The sequence below is a fragment of the Brassica napus genome, chromosome C7 (genome assembly GCF_020379485.1).
Source record: "Brassica napus cultivar Da-Ae chromosome C7, Da-Ae, whole genome shotgun sequence".
In the NCBI taxonomy this organism is placed as follows: domain Eukaryota; kingdom Viridiplantae; phylum Streptophyta; class Magnoliopsida; order Brassicales; family Brassicaceae; genus Brassica; species Brassica napus.
This window is the reverse complement of record NC_063450.1, coordinates 19,671,707-19,687,344: the sequence shown is the minus strand read 5'-3', so window position 1 is coordinate 19,687,344 and position 15,638 is coordinate 19,671,707. Positions and strand designations below refer to the sequence as shown.

The window sequence follows — 15,638 nt, the reverse complement described above, 5'->3', positions numbered from 1 at the left end:
GACTCACTATACGCAGCGCCTCTCGTCCCCAGATTCTACGGCCTCTCGCTTCCTCCTCGATTGAAGCTATAGAGACGAATTTGTTGGCAGCGTTATCCGGAGATGAAGAAATCAAAATATGAGAGGCATATAAGAAAAATAAAAAATCGGAATGAAGAATAAATTTTTTGTTTAACTGGTGTATGGAATAAGGCAAGAAATAAAGCAGTGAAAAAGTTATATATGGTGAGTGTGGGAAATTGAAGAGTTGATTGATATATCGGGTGTTACACTATTGAAGAGGACTTTGATGAATAGAGGAGATGTTGATTGACTTTACAGTCTCAACAATGTCAAAAGACTAAACGTTGTAGGAATAGTTAGGTCGCCTAAGATTTAGAAGAGAAGGGCAACAAATTTTTTAGGCCTCGGTTTCGGCAGGAACCAAACAAACTCTCGACTTGGCCTGTTTTAGTTTAGTAATTGTAGCTATAAGCTGATGACATGGCAAATTCTGATAGGCTTGAATTAATCAGTCTACGTGGACAGCTTCTCCGCTCACCTTATTCTCCGTTCTCTTCCCCAGATTCTACGGCCTCTCGCTTCCTCCTCGATTGAAGCTATAGAGACGAATCTGTTGGCAGCGTTATCCGGAGATGAAGAAATCAAAATATGTGAGGCATATAAGAAAAATAAAAAATCAGAATGAAGAATAAAATTTTTGTTTAACTGGTGTGGAATAAGGCAAGAAATAAAGCAGTGAAAAAGTTATATATGGTGAGTGTGGGAAATTGAAGAGTTGATTGATATATCGGGTGTTACACTATTGAAGAGGACTTTGATGAATAGAGGAGATGTTGATTGACTTTACAGTCTCAACAATGTCAAAAGACTAAACGTTGAAGAAGATGAATAGTTAGGTCGCCTAAGATTTAGAAGGGAAGGGCAACAAATTTTTTGGGCCTCGGCTTCGGCAGGAACCAAACAAACTCTCGACTTGGCCTGTTTTAGTGTAGTGATTGTAGCTGTAAGCTGATGACATGGCAAATTCTGATAGGCTTCAGTCTATGTGGACAGCTTCGCCGCTCACCTTATTCTCCGCTCTCGTCCCCAGATTCTACGGCCTCTCGTTTCCTCCTCGATTGAAGCTATAGAGACGAATCTGTTGGCAGCGTTATCCGGAGATGAAGAAATCAAAATATGTGAGGCATATAAGAAAAATAAAAAATCAGAATGAAGAATAAATATTTTGTTTAACTGGTGTGTGGAATAAGGCAAGAAATAAAGCAGTGAAAAAGTTATATATGGTGAGTGTGGGAAATTGAAGAGTTGATTGAAATATCGGGTGTTACACTATTGAAGAAGACTTTGATGAATAGAGGAGATGTTGATTGACTTTACAGTCTCAACAATGTCAAAAGACTAAACGTTGAAGAAGAGGAATAGTTAGGTCGCCTAAGATTTAGAAGGGAAGGGCAACAAATTTTTTGGGCCTCGGTTTCGACAGGAACCAAACAAACTCTCGACTTGGCATGTTTTAGTTTAGTGATTGTAGCTGTAAGCTGATGACTTGGCAAATTCTGATAGGCTTGAATTAATCAGTCTACGTGGACAGCTTTTAGTGTAGTATATATATCACGAACAGTCATAAATGTACGATTTTAAGTAATCCTTCATTTACAGAATTTAATTTAAATACATTAATCTTGGGAAATTCTCTCGTAAAAGAATTGACCATGACCGGGAGTTTGTTTCCACCTCCCAGGAAAGAAAAAAACAATGTGATACATTTTATTTTAAACACATCCAACCGCGCCTAATTCAAAAGTTACTTCAAACATCTAAGACGCGGTTAGATGTGTTTCAAATTATAAATAAAAATATTTGTTATCACTACAAGAATTTATAAAAACTAAAATTTGAGGACAAACATTTTTTTTTGCCTAAAATGTTTAGTCTAGATAAGAAAAAGAAAACATAAGTCTTTTTGAATTTTATTTATCCGATGTTTCTTGCATACTTGAAAGCAATCAAGCTACAAAATGTTTGTTATCACTACAAGTACCTTATTCAAGCCAAACTTTGAGGATATGTAACTTACATTTTCTTTAGTCTTCATATTTTAGTATAAATAAGAAAGACAGCAAAAACTTAAAGCTTATTTTTGAGTGTTATTTATTCAACGCTTCTTTTAAAGAATTTTTTACATCAAGACGCACTTTATCACTTTTCAATTACATTCAAGGCCATAATGCACTTGGGAGACACTTTTTCATGGGACTTTCAAAGAGAATATACATATTTGCCCTTAATGAGAAGAAAATGAGATCTTTCTTAGACAAGAGAAAAGAGAAAGTGTGTTTCTTTATTATTGTTTACTCTACTTCTTAATATTTTATTTTTGTTTATTTTTAAATTAAAAATACATATAGCAAATTTTGTTGATATAATAAATTATATTTTTTTATTCTCTATAATTTGATATCCACTTTGATATTTTTTTTTTTGTTATATTTTAAAATCTATACTTGTACACGTATTCAATGATTGTGTTATGGATGAGTGATATGTGGATGTTTGAAAACATAGATAACTACACGTAGAATATAAGCATGGAACGACACATGTGGATGAGTGTGGGAAGATAAGCGTGGACGGGTAAACATGGACGGGTAAACATAGACGGCTATTTGTGGACGAGAAAAATTATGATTAAAATTTAAAATTCAGCATACTACATATCTCATGGTGGAGGACTGTGACGAGCTCGAACCACCGCAGCTTCACCGAGCTCATCCATGACGATGTTGAGCTCGGAATCCATGGTGTGGCTCACCGGGAAGAGGAGCTGACTCGTTTTGACCGGGGGTTTTGGAGGAGGAGATGACTCGTTTTAACTTTTTGGTTTGTTTAGCTTTGGTTTGATAAGCTTTTTTTTCTCGACATGTACGTTGTAGTTATTAATTTGTTCATCCTTGAAATTGTGGATACATTGGCATCCATATCACAGTCTTTCAATATGTTACATTTTTAATACCCTCTCTGTTCTGAAATGTAAGATGTTTATAATAATTTTTATATTTCAATATATAAGATGTTCTCATCTTTCTAGGTAACTTTAATTTTATCAAAAACTGTGTAGCCAATCAAATTTAATAGTTCTATTTTGTAATTGGTTGAGTAGTTTATAATTTTAATGATACTTTATAGGTAAAATGTAATTTTCTTAATAAGTATGTACAACTCAAAACATCTTACATTTCAGAACAGAGGGAGTATCTATGTTTAGTGTTTGAGTTACTACTCTATCCACCACATCAAGCTTCAATTCTTTATCCACAAATTTAAGAGATCTTTCTTCTTCTTTATTCGTGGTTATGTTAGCGTCTATATGCACAACATAATCAAAATCTTCTCGTCCCCGTCCACAGACAAACATTGTTGTTGGATTTGTGTCCTTAAGTTCAACTACCGTGGAGCTTGCTCTGATGAAGCTTCTGGAATTTTTACATTCATCTCCGTCCACGTATCACCCGTCCACGTATCCACCCGTCCACGCATTGAATGTCTATTAAGAGCAAAATTGTCCACAGTTTATTGTTGGCCCACAACAAAGTGTATCACATGTAAGAAATGGGTATGAGCGTAAAAAAAAGTCAAAAAATGGCCTAAAGAGTAATCAACTCTCTTTTAAACTTAAGAGCAAATTGTATTTCGATTTGGTCAGACGCAGTTGGATGTGTTCCAAATGTGATACATGTAGTAGTGTTTGTTATCACCACATGTACTTCAAACTAAACTTTGACGATAGTAGTGACTTACATTTTCTTTAGCATCCATAGTTAAGTTGAACTAAGAAAGAAAACAAAAACTTAAATCTGTGGTTTGAGTTTTATTTATCCAATACTTCTTTTGGACTCATGAGCAAATCCAAATTGTATTTCGATTTGCTAAGACATGGTTGGATTTGTGTCAAATGAGGTACACGTAGCAATGTTTGTTATCATTACAAGTACCTTATTCAAACTAAACTAACTGATCTTTGAGGATACTAATTACAAACATTTTATTTAAGCCTTCAAAGTTAAGTTCAAATAGAAAAGAGACAAAAAAAAACTTAAGTCTTTGTTCTGAGTTTTATTTATCCAATGCTTCTTCGACACTCAAAAGCAAATAAAAATACAAAATGTTGCAAAGGTACATATGATCATATCATCCCCTTTTGATTGATAAAAAACAAACCAGGGATAATCAACCGCGATTTTCAGACGTTTCTAGACTCTTTCCAGAACATAGATTCTGTTAAAAGGAGTCTAAAAACCTGACAAAAGCTTGAATCATATGTACACAGGAAAGATCCTAAGTTTAGTAGAAAAATAAAAAAGCAAACCAAAATCGAAAATGAAGCAATTTTAATGGATAGAGAAAGGGGAATCTCTGCAGCTGCAGCTATCTAGTGTAGAGGCCGTTGCAGTATCCGTTGTTGTGTCTTACATCAGCCAAGCCATTGGAAGCTTTCTTTGAGTTTCCATTGACGAAAACGTTTTTTGGACAGTTACTAATCAGATGTTGATGAGCAGAGGATGGATTCATGACTGAGTCTAGCTCACCACAAGATGCTGCAATGAGTCCTGAACCAAAATAAGAAAGGAAAGAATGTGAAAAGAGTGCTTACAAGCCTGACGTGTGTTGATTCAAGAGAGATGTAAAACTTTGAATCTTTTTCTGATAACAAAATGGGTCAGGACCTAAGAAGAGAGGAGAAGCTTTCCCGGGTCTGGATTTGTACTCTGGATGGAACTGAGCACCAATGAAGAAAGGATGACTTGGAAGTTCAACAATCTGACAATTTTAATATAAGGTTAGTAGCAGATGGATTTGAAGTATATAAAAATAGTTTAAAGTACTAAAACAGACCTCCATGCGTTTGCCAGTTTCATCTTTTGCAGCAAAAGAGAGACCAGCCTTCTCTAGTCGCTCAACCATATCAGGATTCACCTCGTATCTATGGCGATGCCTCTCATCAACAAAGGTTTTGTTCCCATAGCTGTAAAAACCGAGTAAGCAAAACCATCATGTTAAGTAGTGGCTAAAACTCTTTGATTATTTAGTAAGGATCTAAGTAGTCTCACGTTAGGAAGGGTCTACTCTCCTAAAAAAAATTTAGTTAATTTAAAATGGTTTGGGCCTCGTCCTAGAGGATGTAAGGACCTTCGCCCAGAACCTCTAAACATTTTTAAAAAAAAATGTAAATCTACAGCATTCACATAACCAATGGTTCTTACAGTTTGGCGGATTTGCTGTCTTTGACACTGAAGATGGATTTTCTTGATCCTAGGCGCATAGTGCCTCCCATATGAGTTCTTGAACCCTAAACCCACCGAGCAGGACGAGTGAGGAAGACAGTAAACGAAGATACATATTAAGTAAAGAGAGTGGGAGAGTCTAAGAACCTCAGGCATGAATATAATGCATGGATGCTTAGTTTGAGGTTTGAATTCTGTGCTGTCTGCGTCGTGCAAGCAGAGAACTGATCGTGCAAACTCGATGACAGCGACCTGCATCCCAAGACATATACCGAGGAAAGGGATTTTGTTTTCTCGAGCATACTTTGCAGCAAGGATCTTTCCTTCCACTCCCCTATCACCAAATCCTCCAGGTACAAGAACTCCATCTACACCCTGATGATATATACTAATAGAGATGAGTGAAACACACACAAAGGCTTCTCCATGATTGAAGTTGTAAAATTACAAACCTTCAGCAACTTCCAAGCAGCTTTATACGCATTTGGATTCTGCTTAAAACGAAAAACATGATTATTGTTTTAAAAACTTGTCAACACAAGCAAACTCATACATGTATAGTTTTTAGGTCTCATTCACTGACCTCTTTCTCAGTTTCCTTTTCAAGATCACAAGCAGGAACCCAATCAACTACGAGCTTTTTGCGGCAAGCCACAGCAGCATGTAAGAGAGCCTACACAAGTTAATCAAATGTGAGTTTAATCAAGATACTACTGCCTCATGAGGTGATGTGTAAGTAATACCTTCAAGACAGAGAGATAGGCATCAGAGAGGCTGGTATATTTCCCCACAACAGCGATTCTCACCTGTAAAAGTAACTTGAGGCGTTAAGAAAGAGTCATTGTATTTAACGGTTCGTAACGAGTTTATTGAAAGCTGAGACCCACCGGCACATGTAAGTTGGCACATAGTTCGGCTCTGGAAGTCCATTCCTCCAGATAAGGTTCTTTAACAATACTGTTTCAGAAACAACAGAGATCACTTCCAATCCACCACATGCCAAGAAAGCAAAGGACATAACAAGATATATATACAATACATACCTAGCAAGATTGAGCACTTTGGAGATAACCAAGTGAGCCTTCTGATCCTGTTCAAAAGTATGTGCGCATTGAGCAATGTTTTCTTGGTGATTTTCAATAATTTAGTTGAGAAAAAGGTACTTTAAGCAAACGAGGAATGTGCCAAATGTTGGGAACATCATATAGAGTGAAGATATTCTCAAGCTGAAACAACAACCATAAGCTGGTAAGTAACAGAGATATAAAGTAAATAACATAACAATGGTAAGCTGATACAAGAACCATAAGTTCGCAAGTAACAGAGATGTAAAGTAAATAACATAAAAATTATCGAAATTTTAAGCAAAAAAAAAAAAAAACATAACATAACAATGACAAGAAAAGACAGCATCTTACAGGGACATGGCAAAACTGAGCTAGCTTTTCTTTCACATTCTCTTCAAGTGCCTGAAGGAAGAAAAAAAAGAAGAAGAAGTTAACACACCAGGAGACAGTGACTTCTAGATGAAACAGATTTAGAGTCAAGATGGAGACCAAACCTTTGTGCTCCGACAAGCTAAGATATCAGGTATCAAGCCCGAGCCTCGTAGGCCCCGGACACTATGCTGTGTCGGTTTAGTTTTCTGAAAGGAAAAATAACAAAGCAAATGAAGATTTGCAGAATCAAATACTGTCACATCATTTCAGGAAAATTATATCTACCTGTTCACCAACAACATTAAGCACAGGCACAAGGCTGACGTGGACAAGACAGAAATTCCCTTGTCCTGAACTCAACCACCAACCAAAAGATACAGTAGTTAATTTCTATCATATCCAAAACATTTTTTCTTTGCTTTTATGGATTCAAATGGTTCTAACCTACACGGTAAGAGAATTGACCAAGTGCTTCAATAAACGGTGCAGATTCAATATCACCTGCAAACAAAAATAATCTATGTTTACACAAAAGTAGCAAATAATAAATCCAAAAAAATTTAATTGTATTTTTTGGGGTAATAACCTATAGTTCCTCCTAATTCGATAACGCAGACATCAGCAGGACCATCCTCTCCATCAACAGGAATAGCAGCAACTCTCTCTATCCATTCTTGAATTGCATCAGTGATATGAGGAACAACCTAATAATAATCACAACCACAAAATACTACAAAGTTGAAGGAAACCAACACCAGAACATGAAGAAAGAGATAGGTTACAAAAAGTTTAATGATTACCTGAACAGTCTTTCCCAGGTAATCTCCTTTCCTTTCTTTGGCAATTACATGCTGTTGTGATTAAGACAATAATAAAAAGATTAAGTAAACCTAACTCAACCAACAAGCAACTTCCAGTTAGTTGAGATCTAAGATCTTAATTAATTAACCTGGTAAATTTTCCCAGTAGTGATGTTATTGTCTCTGGTTAATTTGATGTCTAAGAACCTCTCGTAGTTTCCAAGATCAAGATCCACCTTTTTCAAACAAAAAGATTCAAAAGCTGTTAAAGAAAAAAGTTGAAGTCTTTTTTTGTTTTTTTATAAGAACATGTTGTTTTTATTTACCTCACCACCATCGTCCAGGACAAACACTTCACCGTGTTCAAAGGGAGACATGGTTCCAGCATCGGTGTTTAGATAAGGATCTGGGGATTAAGTGATCCACGTAAGCAAAACATCTTTTGACTTGAGAGAAAGAGTAACAAAGACAAAAAAAAATGAATGAAAAAAGTACCGATTTTGATAGAAGTAACACGAAGACCACAAGCTTTAAGAAGAACACCGATACTACTTGCTGTTACTCCTTTGCCTAGTCCACTCACAACACCTCCTGTTACAAGCACGTACTTCATCTCCTTGTTTCTTGGTTTCTAATCAGCTAATCCTGCAAGGAATCACCAACAAAATCAGTAAAGGAGAATATCTAATAAGCTATCTGTTTAATAGTCAACAATCTAGAAGCTGAGAAGGCTCCACGCTTTTTGAAATGCTTTAAGTTTTTATTTAGACTTAACATCTCATTAACAACACGGACACAGAAGCTCAACAACACAGAGGATGGATGACCAAAAAGTAAGATTCTATTGCTTCAGATTAGGAGTGAAAGCTCTTTGCATTTTCCTCTGTTTTAAACCAACGAAGCAGAAAAACAGAGACCCAAGAGTCGAAAACCAGAGAGAGAGAGAGTGTGTGCGTGAAAGAGAGACCTGATTTTAACCGGCGGTTGCGTGTTCCGGCAGCTCTGGATTTTTCAATCTCTGAATATAAAAATGGAAAGTGTTGTTTTTGTGCTCTGGGTTTTGATGGGTTTATCGGATAAGGATAAAGGGCGGCGAGAAAAGCGTGAAAGTGATGGAGACAGAGTGTGAGGAGAGAGAGAGAGAGAGAATTTGAAAGGAGAGAAGAAGAAGAAGGTTTTTTTTTCTTTAGGTTCATGCCATTGATGACGGAAGCCGTTTTATAAAAGAGGAGGAGAGAAAACAAGTTAAGTGACGACGAATAGCAGCGAGTGGCCTCTCTCTTTCAAAACCCCAATGTAAACCCCAAGTTCCCAACCATTTTCTTTAATAAATAAATTAAGATACGTATTTTGTTTTTCTATATACGGATTGTTTGATTTCTGTATATTTCTTGATGCGGAAAAATATATTCCATTTAATTTAATTTATTTCATTTTTTTAGGGAAAATTTGGATAAATGCATTTCAATAAAAATATAATTTGAAAAATACACATTTGTTTAAGTTTTCTGAAAAATACACTTATCTATATATAAATTTATCAAATTGTCCAATCTTAATAGTTATCAATTCCTATTAAACAATTTTTTAAAAAAATATTTTAAAAGAAAATCGTTAGAGATAGAAAATTATTTGTAAATCCACTGTTCAGAATTTCTTTCAACTCTTTCATATACACATGAAAGTAATCTTTCGATAAGATTTCAATGCAAGCAACACCATATGTTTTCTGTGACTTTAAACTGTTGGTATGTGTTTGTTCTTCCTCTGCCTTTCTTTTTCCATTACTTTATTTTTGAATCTTGTACTCCATCTCTATATAAACAACATAAATTAAAAAATTTGTAAGATACACAAATCAAATCATTGGCTCAAACAGATTTATTGGATTTTCATGACACGTGAAAAAAGAAGAACAAACCGATGAATAATAATCAGTGCAATTCTTTTTCATATTCAAAATAAAAAAAACACATATCCGAATACATCATATTAGCTAGAACTTACTTGGCTCCAGTAGAGAAGATGAAAATTTTGTAGAAACAAATGTGACTTGCTTTTCTTTTTTAACAACATGACTTATTTATGTAAGTTGAAGAAAATAAAATAAAAAGAAATCTGTATAAACATCATGATAAAGTCAAAACAAGTCATAATTCACATGTTTATCTTTTTTATTGTAAAATTTAAATGGTAAAATAACATATTTATCTCAACACACATATTTATCTAATTTTAATGATATTATTTTATTAATTTCGAATTTATATATTAATTTCGAATTATATCTTGGGTAAAAAGGTCAATTCATAATTAAGGAAGTGTATTTTTCAAAAGTTAAAATAGAAAATACAATTATCAAATTTCAAATCCTAAATAGGGTATTTTACAAATTATCTCTTTTTTTTTAACACAGTATACTCTATAAAAACATTAAAACGTTATAACTTGCGGTTTGTATTAATTAAAAAAGTGTCATGCTGAGTTGTAACGTACAATAAACATCTATAAATTAATATTTGATAAATTAATAATCTTTATAAATTAATAAATTTCGTCGATCCCAACTTGGACCGGTGTAAAATATGATAAAAATTGATAAAATAATAAGATAATAATATTTTTAAAACTTCCATCTAAATATATAGTCCCATTAAAATCATAAATTAATAATATATCTCTATATATATTTTATATAAGTACAAACTAAACATTATATAAATTTCGTTGGTCCCAACTTGGACCGGTGTAAAATATGACTAAAAATGATAAAATAATAAGATAGTAATATTTTTAAAACTCTCATCTAAATATATAGTCCCATTAAAATCATAAATTAATAATATATCTCTATATATATTTTATATAAGTACAAACTAAACATCACATTGTTGGTTTTATATTCACAATGAATATACTTTTATTTTTCTTAATATTTTAATATATTTTAATAATATTTAGTAAAATTATATCGAAAATCACATAACAATTCTATGAAACATAACAATATACACCAAATAAAATAGTAAAATAATATGAAAGTCAATTTTCTAAAATTTAAATAATTTATATACGTTAAAATCAAATATTTTCTTATTTTATTAATAAAAATATTTAAAAATAGAAAAAAATCTAAAAAGGTAAACTTTTGTAAATTAATATCTCTATAAATTGATAAAAAAAATTAAAGTCCCAACATTATTAATTTATAGAGGTTCTACTGTAACTGGAATGCTAATTTTGCTTACGTGGCCGCTTGAGAATCCATTAAGAATTTTGTTAGTCCAAAATTAAATTGATAGGAAATGTTATATTATATAGTATGTCCATTATGGACCATTCATTTATACAATTGAAATTATTATATATTATATTCTTAAACAAAACTTACGGAATTACCTAATGTGATTAAGGTATATATGACAATTATGATTTTAACTAATAAATATTTGATAATAATATGTATACTTTCTATCATTTTTATTTAATTATTTATTATTAAAATAAACTACACAATTACATTAATTATATAATAAAAATTATATTTTTTTGTATATGTTGTATTTTAAATTTTTCAAAACGATAAACTACTAAAAAAAGTCTCGCATAAACTTTTGTGATCAATGTTTAAATTTTTTTCTATAATAAGATAAAATGATTATAAAATCATATGAATAAATAATTTTATCTTAATAGGTGTTCATTTTAATATATATATATATATATATTTCATATCGTTTAAATTAAACTATACATGATATGAAAATACATATTTATATTTTGATATATGCGTTAAACATATATTGAAAAGTTAATATTTAATTTTAAAATATTCATTGTTTTTTTTAATGATTATAAATGATTGAAACCACTAAACATTTTCCCTTCAAAAAAATCGTTGGTGTAAAATTTTGTTACACAAATATGCAAATAATCATAAAATCATAGAATAGAAACCTCATTTAATAAATATTCATATTAAAAGTATATTATATATCTATGTTAATATCATTTAAATTTAATTATATATCATATACGATAGATAAGATTGATTGTTTTGATTTATTTACCCTAAAATGATTGCTAATAATCAAGAGCAGTCGTTTGATTTATATGTGCATGTCAATTTATTACATAATAGTAAATGATTTCTTAGTTATTTAATATATAAATATTATTTTATTTTTTCATAAAATGCAGAAAAACATAAAATAAATAATAAATATAAAATATTTATTCTACTCAAGGCGCGGATCTTAACTAAGTATGTATCTCTTTAATAATTTTAAATCTTAAACATTTTCTAAATCTCATGCCAAAACAAAATAACGAAATGAGAATAAACTCAAAAATCAATATTTATATCGAGCAATAACCAAAATGAAAAAAACAACAACACACAAATGAGAAAAAAATATGGAAGAGAGATATGATTGGCACGTAAACGTAAATTTCTCATAACCATAATTAACTTTTAAATTGCTAAATCATGATATAAAACCGAGCTGTCATAGTTTCATTGTAACCAAATAGTAGGCCTGAGATTCTTCGGCTTAAATGTTAGGTTCTTACGCGATAAGTGATTTTTTTTATCTAAAATATTTTTAAAAATGGGATCAGCTCATCAGTATACAAATTATCTAATTAACAAAAAAGTTTTTAGAAAATTGTTTAAGGGTCAAAAAAATATTTATTCAATCAAGAATATAAATTTTATTTTTTCATGCGATATTTCTTAAATACTTTTCATATAAATTCACCATGCGCAAGCCGCAGGTCTTATCCTAGTTAGTTATAGTCCTAACGGCTCACTCACCTGAAAAGCTTTTATAAGAGAGCACTTTTTCAAAAATATGTAGCCATTTGTTTTTCATGTCAATATTAAAGCTGAGCAAAAAAACCCGAATCCAGAGAATTATACCGATCCCGATCCGAAAAAGTAATATCAACCCCAACCAAAATTTATTAAATATCCAAATTATTCAAAATTTTGGTATTTAGAGAACCGAAATCGATCTGAACATAAGTATTTCGGGTACCCGAATATATTCGAAATAGATTTATATACTTATATATATATTAATTGTTTTCTAGATTTAATGTATATAAAAACATCCATAATATATATGATACTTTTAAGTTTTCCAAAATACTTGAAAATATATACAAACTATCAAAAATACTAAAATTATTATTGATTCTCTATCTAAATATTCGAACCAAACCAATTTATATGTTAAGTTTAGGTATTCTGAGATATGTTATTCAAATTTATATGTAATATATTATTTTGTTTATAGATTTTGAAAAATTTAAGTATAACTGAATTTTAAAATCTTAAAAATAATTTAAATGGGTTATCCGAACCCGAACAAAATTTAGAAATATCTAAATGAGGCTGGAATCTTTGATCTCGGAAATTCAAAACCCAAACAGACTCGAATCGAACCCGAATGGGTATCCGAATGCCCACCCCTGGTAACTATTATATATCATATATGTTTCAACATATAATAAATCGTATTTTTTATGTTCCATGATATAAGTAATCATATAATTAATAGTATTTTATACATAGTATCATATAAATAATCATATATATTATATTTTTAAAGCTTAATGTGAAATATAAAAAACATAATTTAAGTTAGTGTTTGAAATTGGGTTTTGTATTATATTTTTATTATATATATTGAAAACATTTCTTTTATAATGGTTACCGGAAAATATTTTTGTAAAAATCAATTTTTGAATATATGTATATTTTGAATCAATTTTTGATATAAATCTATTGTAAATTATTATTTTGATTTGAAATATATATATAAAGTTCAAATATTGGTTTATGATTATTTTTAATCAAAAAATATTTTTAGATAATTGGATTGTCTCATTTTGTATATTTTAAAGTTATCCGAGATAGATAATTTCTCATAATATAATTGATTTCCAATTTAAGCTCATTATTTTTTTTAAATATACTATTATCTATGTTTTCAAACAAAACATTAAATATATTTTTATAATTTTATTCTTGTTTCCAAACAATTTCCAAAGTTACTTTTAATTTAATAAGATAGATGTGAAAGAAGAAAATGCTTCGGTGTTTTCTTTCAAATTTCATTATCAAACACACACAAAAAAATCAAATATTGATTTCAGTTCTTGTTTTCTTACCCTACACATAGTTTTTTGACAAAATGTTGAATATGTAAATTAAAATATTCAAGTAACCAAAATATCTATAATTTTTCAAAAGCGTTTTGTTAATAGTTAATACACATAATTAGATTATTTTTTACCAAAAAAATAATCATTAGATTATTTTTTGCCAAAAAAATAATAATTAGATTATTTGGATCAGTAAGAATAATGTTGATTAGTTTATATTTAGGAAAAAATTACTCAAATAGTCTATTTTAAGTTTTTGCACAAAAAAATCTAAAACAAATTTCATTAAAGAGGTAAAAACCTCGCTACCCGTTGCTTTATATATATATATATATGTAGATATAAAAATATCAAAATAAATAAAAATATTTTTTGTAGTTTCGAATTATATATTTTTAAATTCAAAATGTTTTATAATTTTATAATTTTATTTTTAATTTTTTTTTACAAATTTTTTTTTGAAATTAAAAAATCCTTTTTGAAACTACTTTTTTTTTTTTAATTTTTAATATTTATTTTAATGGTTTTTAAATCACACCTCCAAAACTGCACTCACTAACTTTGAAGATATAAGTGTTATTTCCTATTTAAAAGAAAAACTTCTTTTAATCATTTTTTTCCGTGAAAACTTTTGTTTGTTAAAATAAACTAAAAAATGCTCTCCTATAAAATTTATCTTATATTTTAGGTGCTCTTTTCACCTATTGGATGAGAAATCTCAAGAGGTTTTGCGGACGAAAGTTTATTGGCCTGTCTTTACAATTGTGACAAATCGGATGGACCACTATAACGGTATTAACTAATCACTATTTTCTCCCGCTAATCACTAATTTTATCTTCCTTTTTTATCTCTTTTCTTTTTGCTGTGTTTGTCCATTTATATAAATGGTAATAACCAGTTATCTAAACTGTAAGAACTAATCATTATCGTAATTTACAATGATGACGTTCGATCAGCTTTTTGTACTATTTTTTTACTTATTTATTTTTGAAATTCGGTTTATAGAATACTAGGTGGTTTCATATACAAAGATCGGATTACTTTAATTCTTGTTACTGATTTTCTTATAATGATTTCGACCAAATCTCTATAATATTATTTGATAAAACAGTACATGTCACACTAACGTTAATTATTATAGTAGTTGATTACGATGATATTTTTAATGAATCAATTATATCTAATTATCGTTATTAAATATTTATTTTATTTTACTTTATTTTTATTTTTTTATTTAGGTTTTCTTTTTTCTTTCAATAACCTATATAATAAAAAAAAAAAAAAAATGACTAGGATAGCACTAAAAAAGTTTTTGTCGCAAATATAGCCTCTAAGAATAAAAATGACCAAAATAGCATTTAATGTTTTATCAAAAGAGATAAATATACACTTATACCTCCAATGGTAAATTAATTTAGACATTAGGGTTTAGGGTTTAGAGTTTATGGTTTAGGGTTGAGGGTTTAGAGTTTAGGATTTAGGGTTTAGGGTTTAGGGTTTAGAGTTTAGGGTTTAGAGTTTAGAGTTTAGGGTTTAGAGTTTAGGGTTTAGGGTTTAGGGTTTAGGGTTTAGGGTTTATGGTTTAGGGTTTAGGGTTTAGGTTAGAGTTGGGGAGTGGGGTTTTGGGGATAAGTTTCAAATTTTGAAAAATAAAAAAAAGTTAAATTTTTCAAAAGATAAAATGCTATTTTGGTCATTTTAATTTTTGAGGGCTATTTTTTGACATAAACTTAGAGATGTGCTATTTTGGAGATTTGCTCTAAAAAAAAAATTATAAATTTTGAAAACAAAAATATTTTTTATATATAGTGTAATTCATGAAAAAGAAAGTTCACAAAATAATCTTGATTTTAAAGTAAAGAAATAATCTTCCATCTTAAAAGATAATCTTAAACAACATAATATATATTTTAAAAGTATTAAGCATTTTATTGAAATCAAT

General features: G+C 30.1%; 1 protein-coding gene across 1 annotated transcript; it reads right to left on the bottom strand.

Annotated features, from left to right (window-relative positions):
- Window positions 1-4,093: 4,093 nt before the first annotated feature.
- On the bottom strand, window positions 4,094-8,791 carry LOC125590232 (CTP synthase-like). Its single transcript, XM_048763594.1, has 21 exons — window positions 8,492-8,791; window positions 8,020-8,169; window positions 7,851-7,930; window positions 7,674-7,760; window positions 7,525-7,575; window positions 7,311-7,428; window positions 7,169-7,225; window positions 7,010-7,074; window positions 6,847-6,930; window positions 6,704-6,754; window positions 6,449-6,511; window positions 6,329-6,375; window positions 6,173-6,242; window positions 6,029-6,091; window positions 5,869-5,958; window positions 5,738-5,776; window positions 5,433-5,660; window positions 5,265-5,350; window positions 4,897-5,026; window positions 4,728-4,821; window positions 4,094-4,610 (listed from the first exon to the last, which is right to left on the bottom strand). The coding sequence occupies exons 2-21, from the start codon at window positions 8,135-8,137 to the stop codon at window positions 4,429-4,431; spliced, it is 1,803 nt and encodes a 600-aa protein (XP_048619551.1). The 5' UTR covers window positions 8,138-8,169; window positions 8,492-8,791; the 3' UTR covers window positions 4,094-4,428.
- Window positions 8,792-15,638: the final 6,847 nt, after the last annotated feature.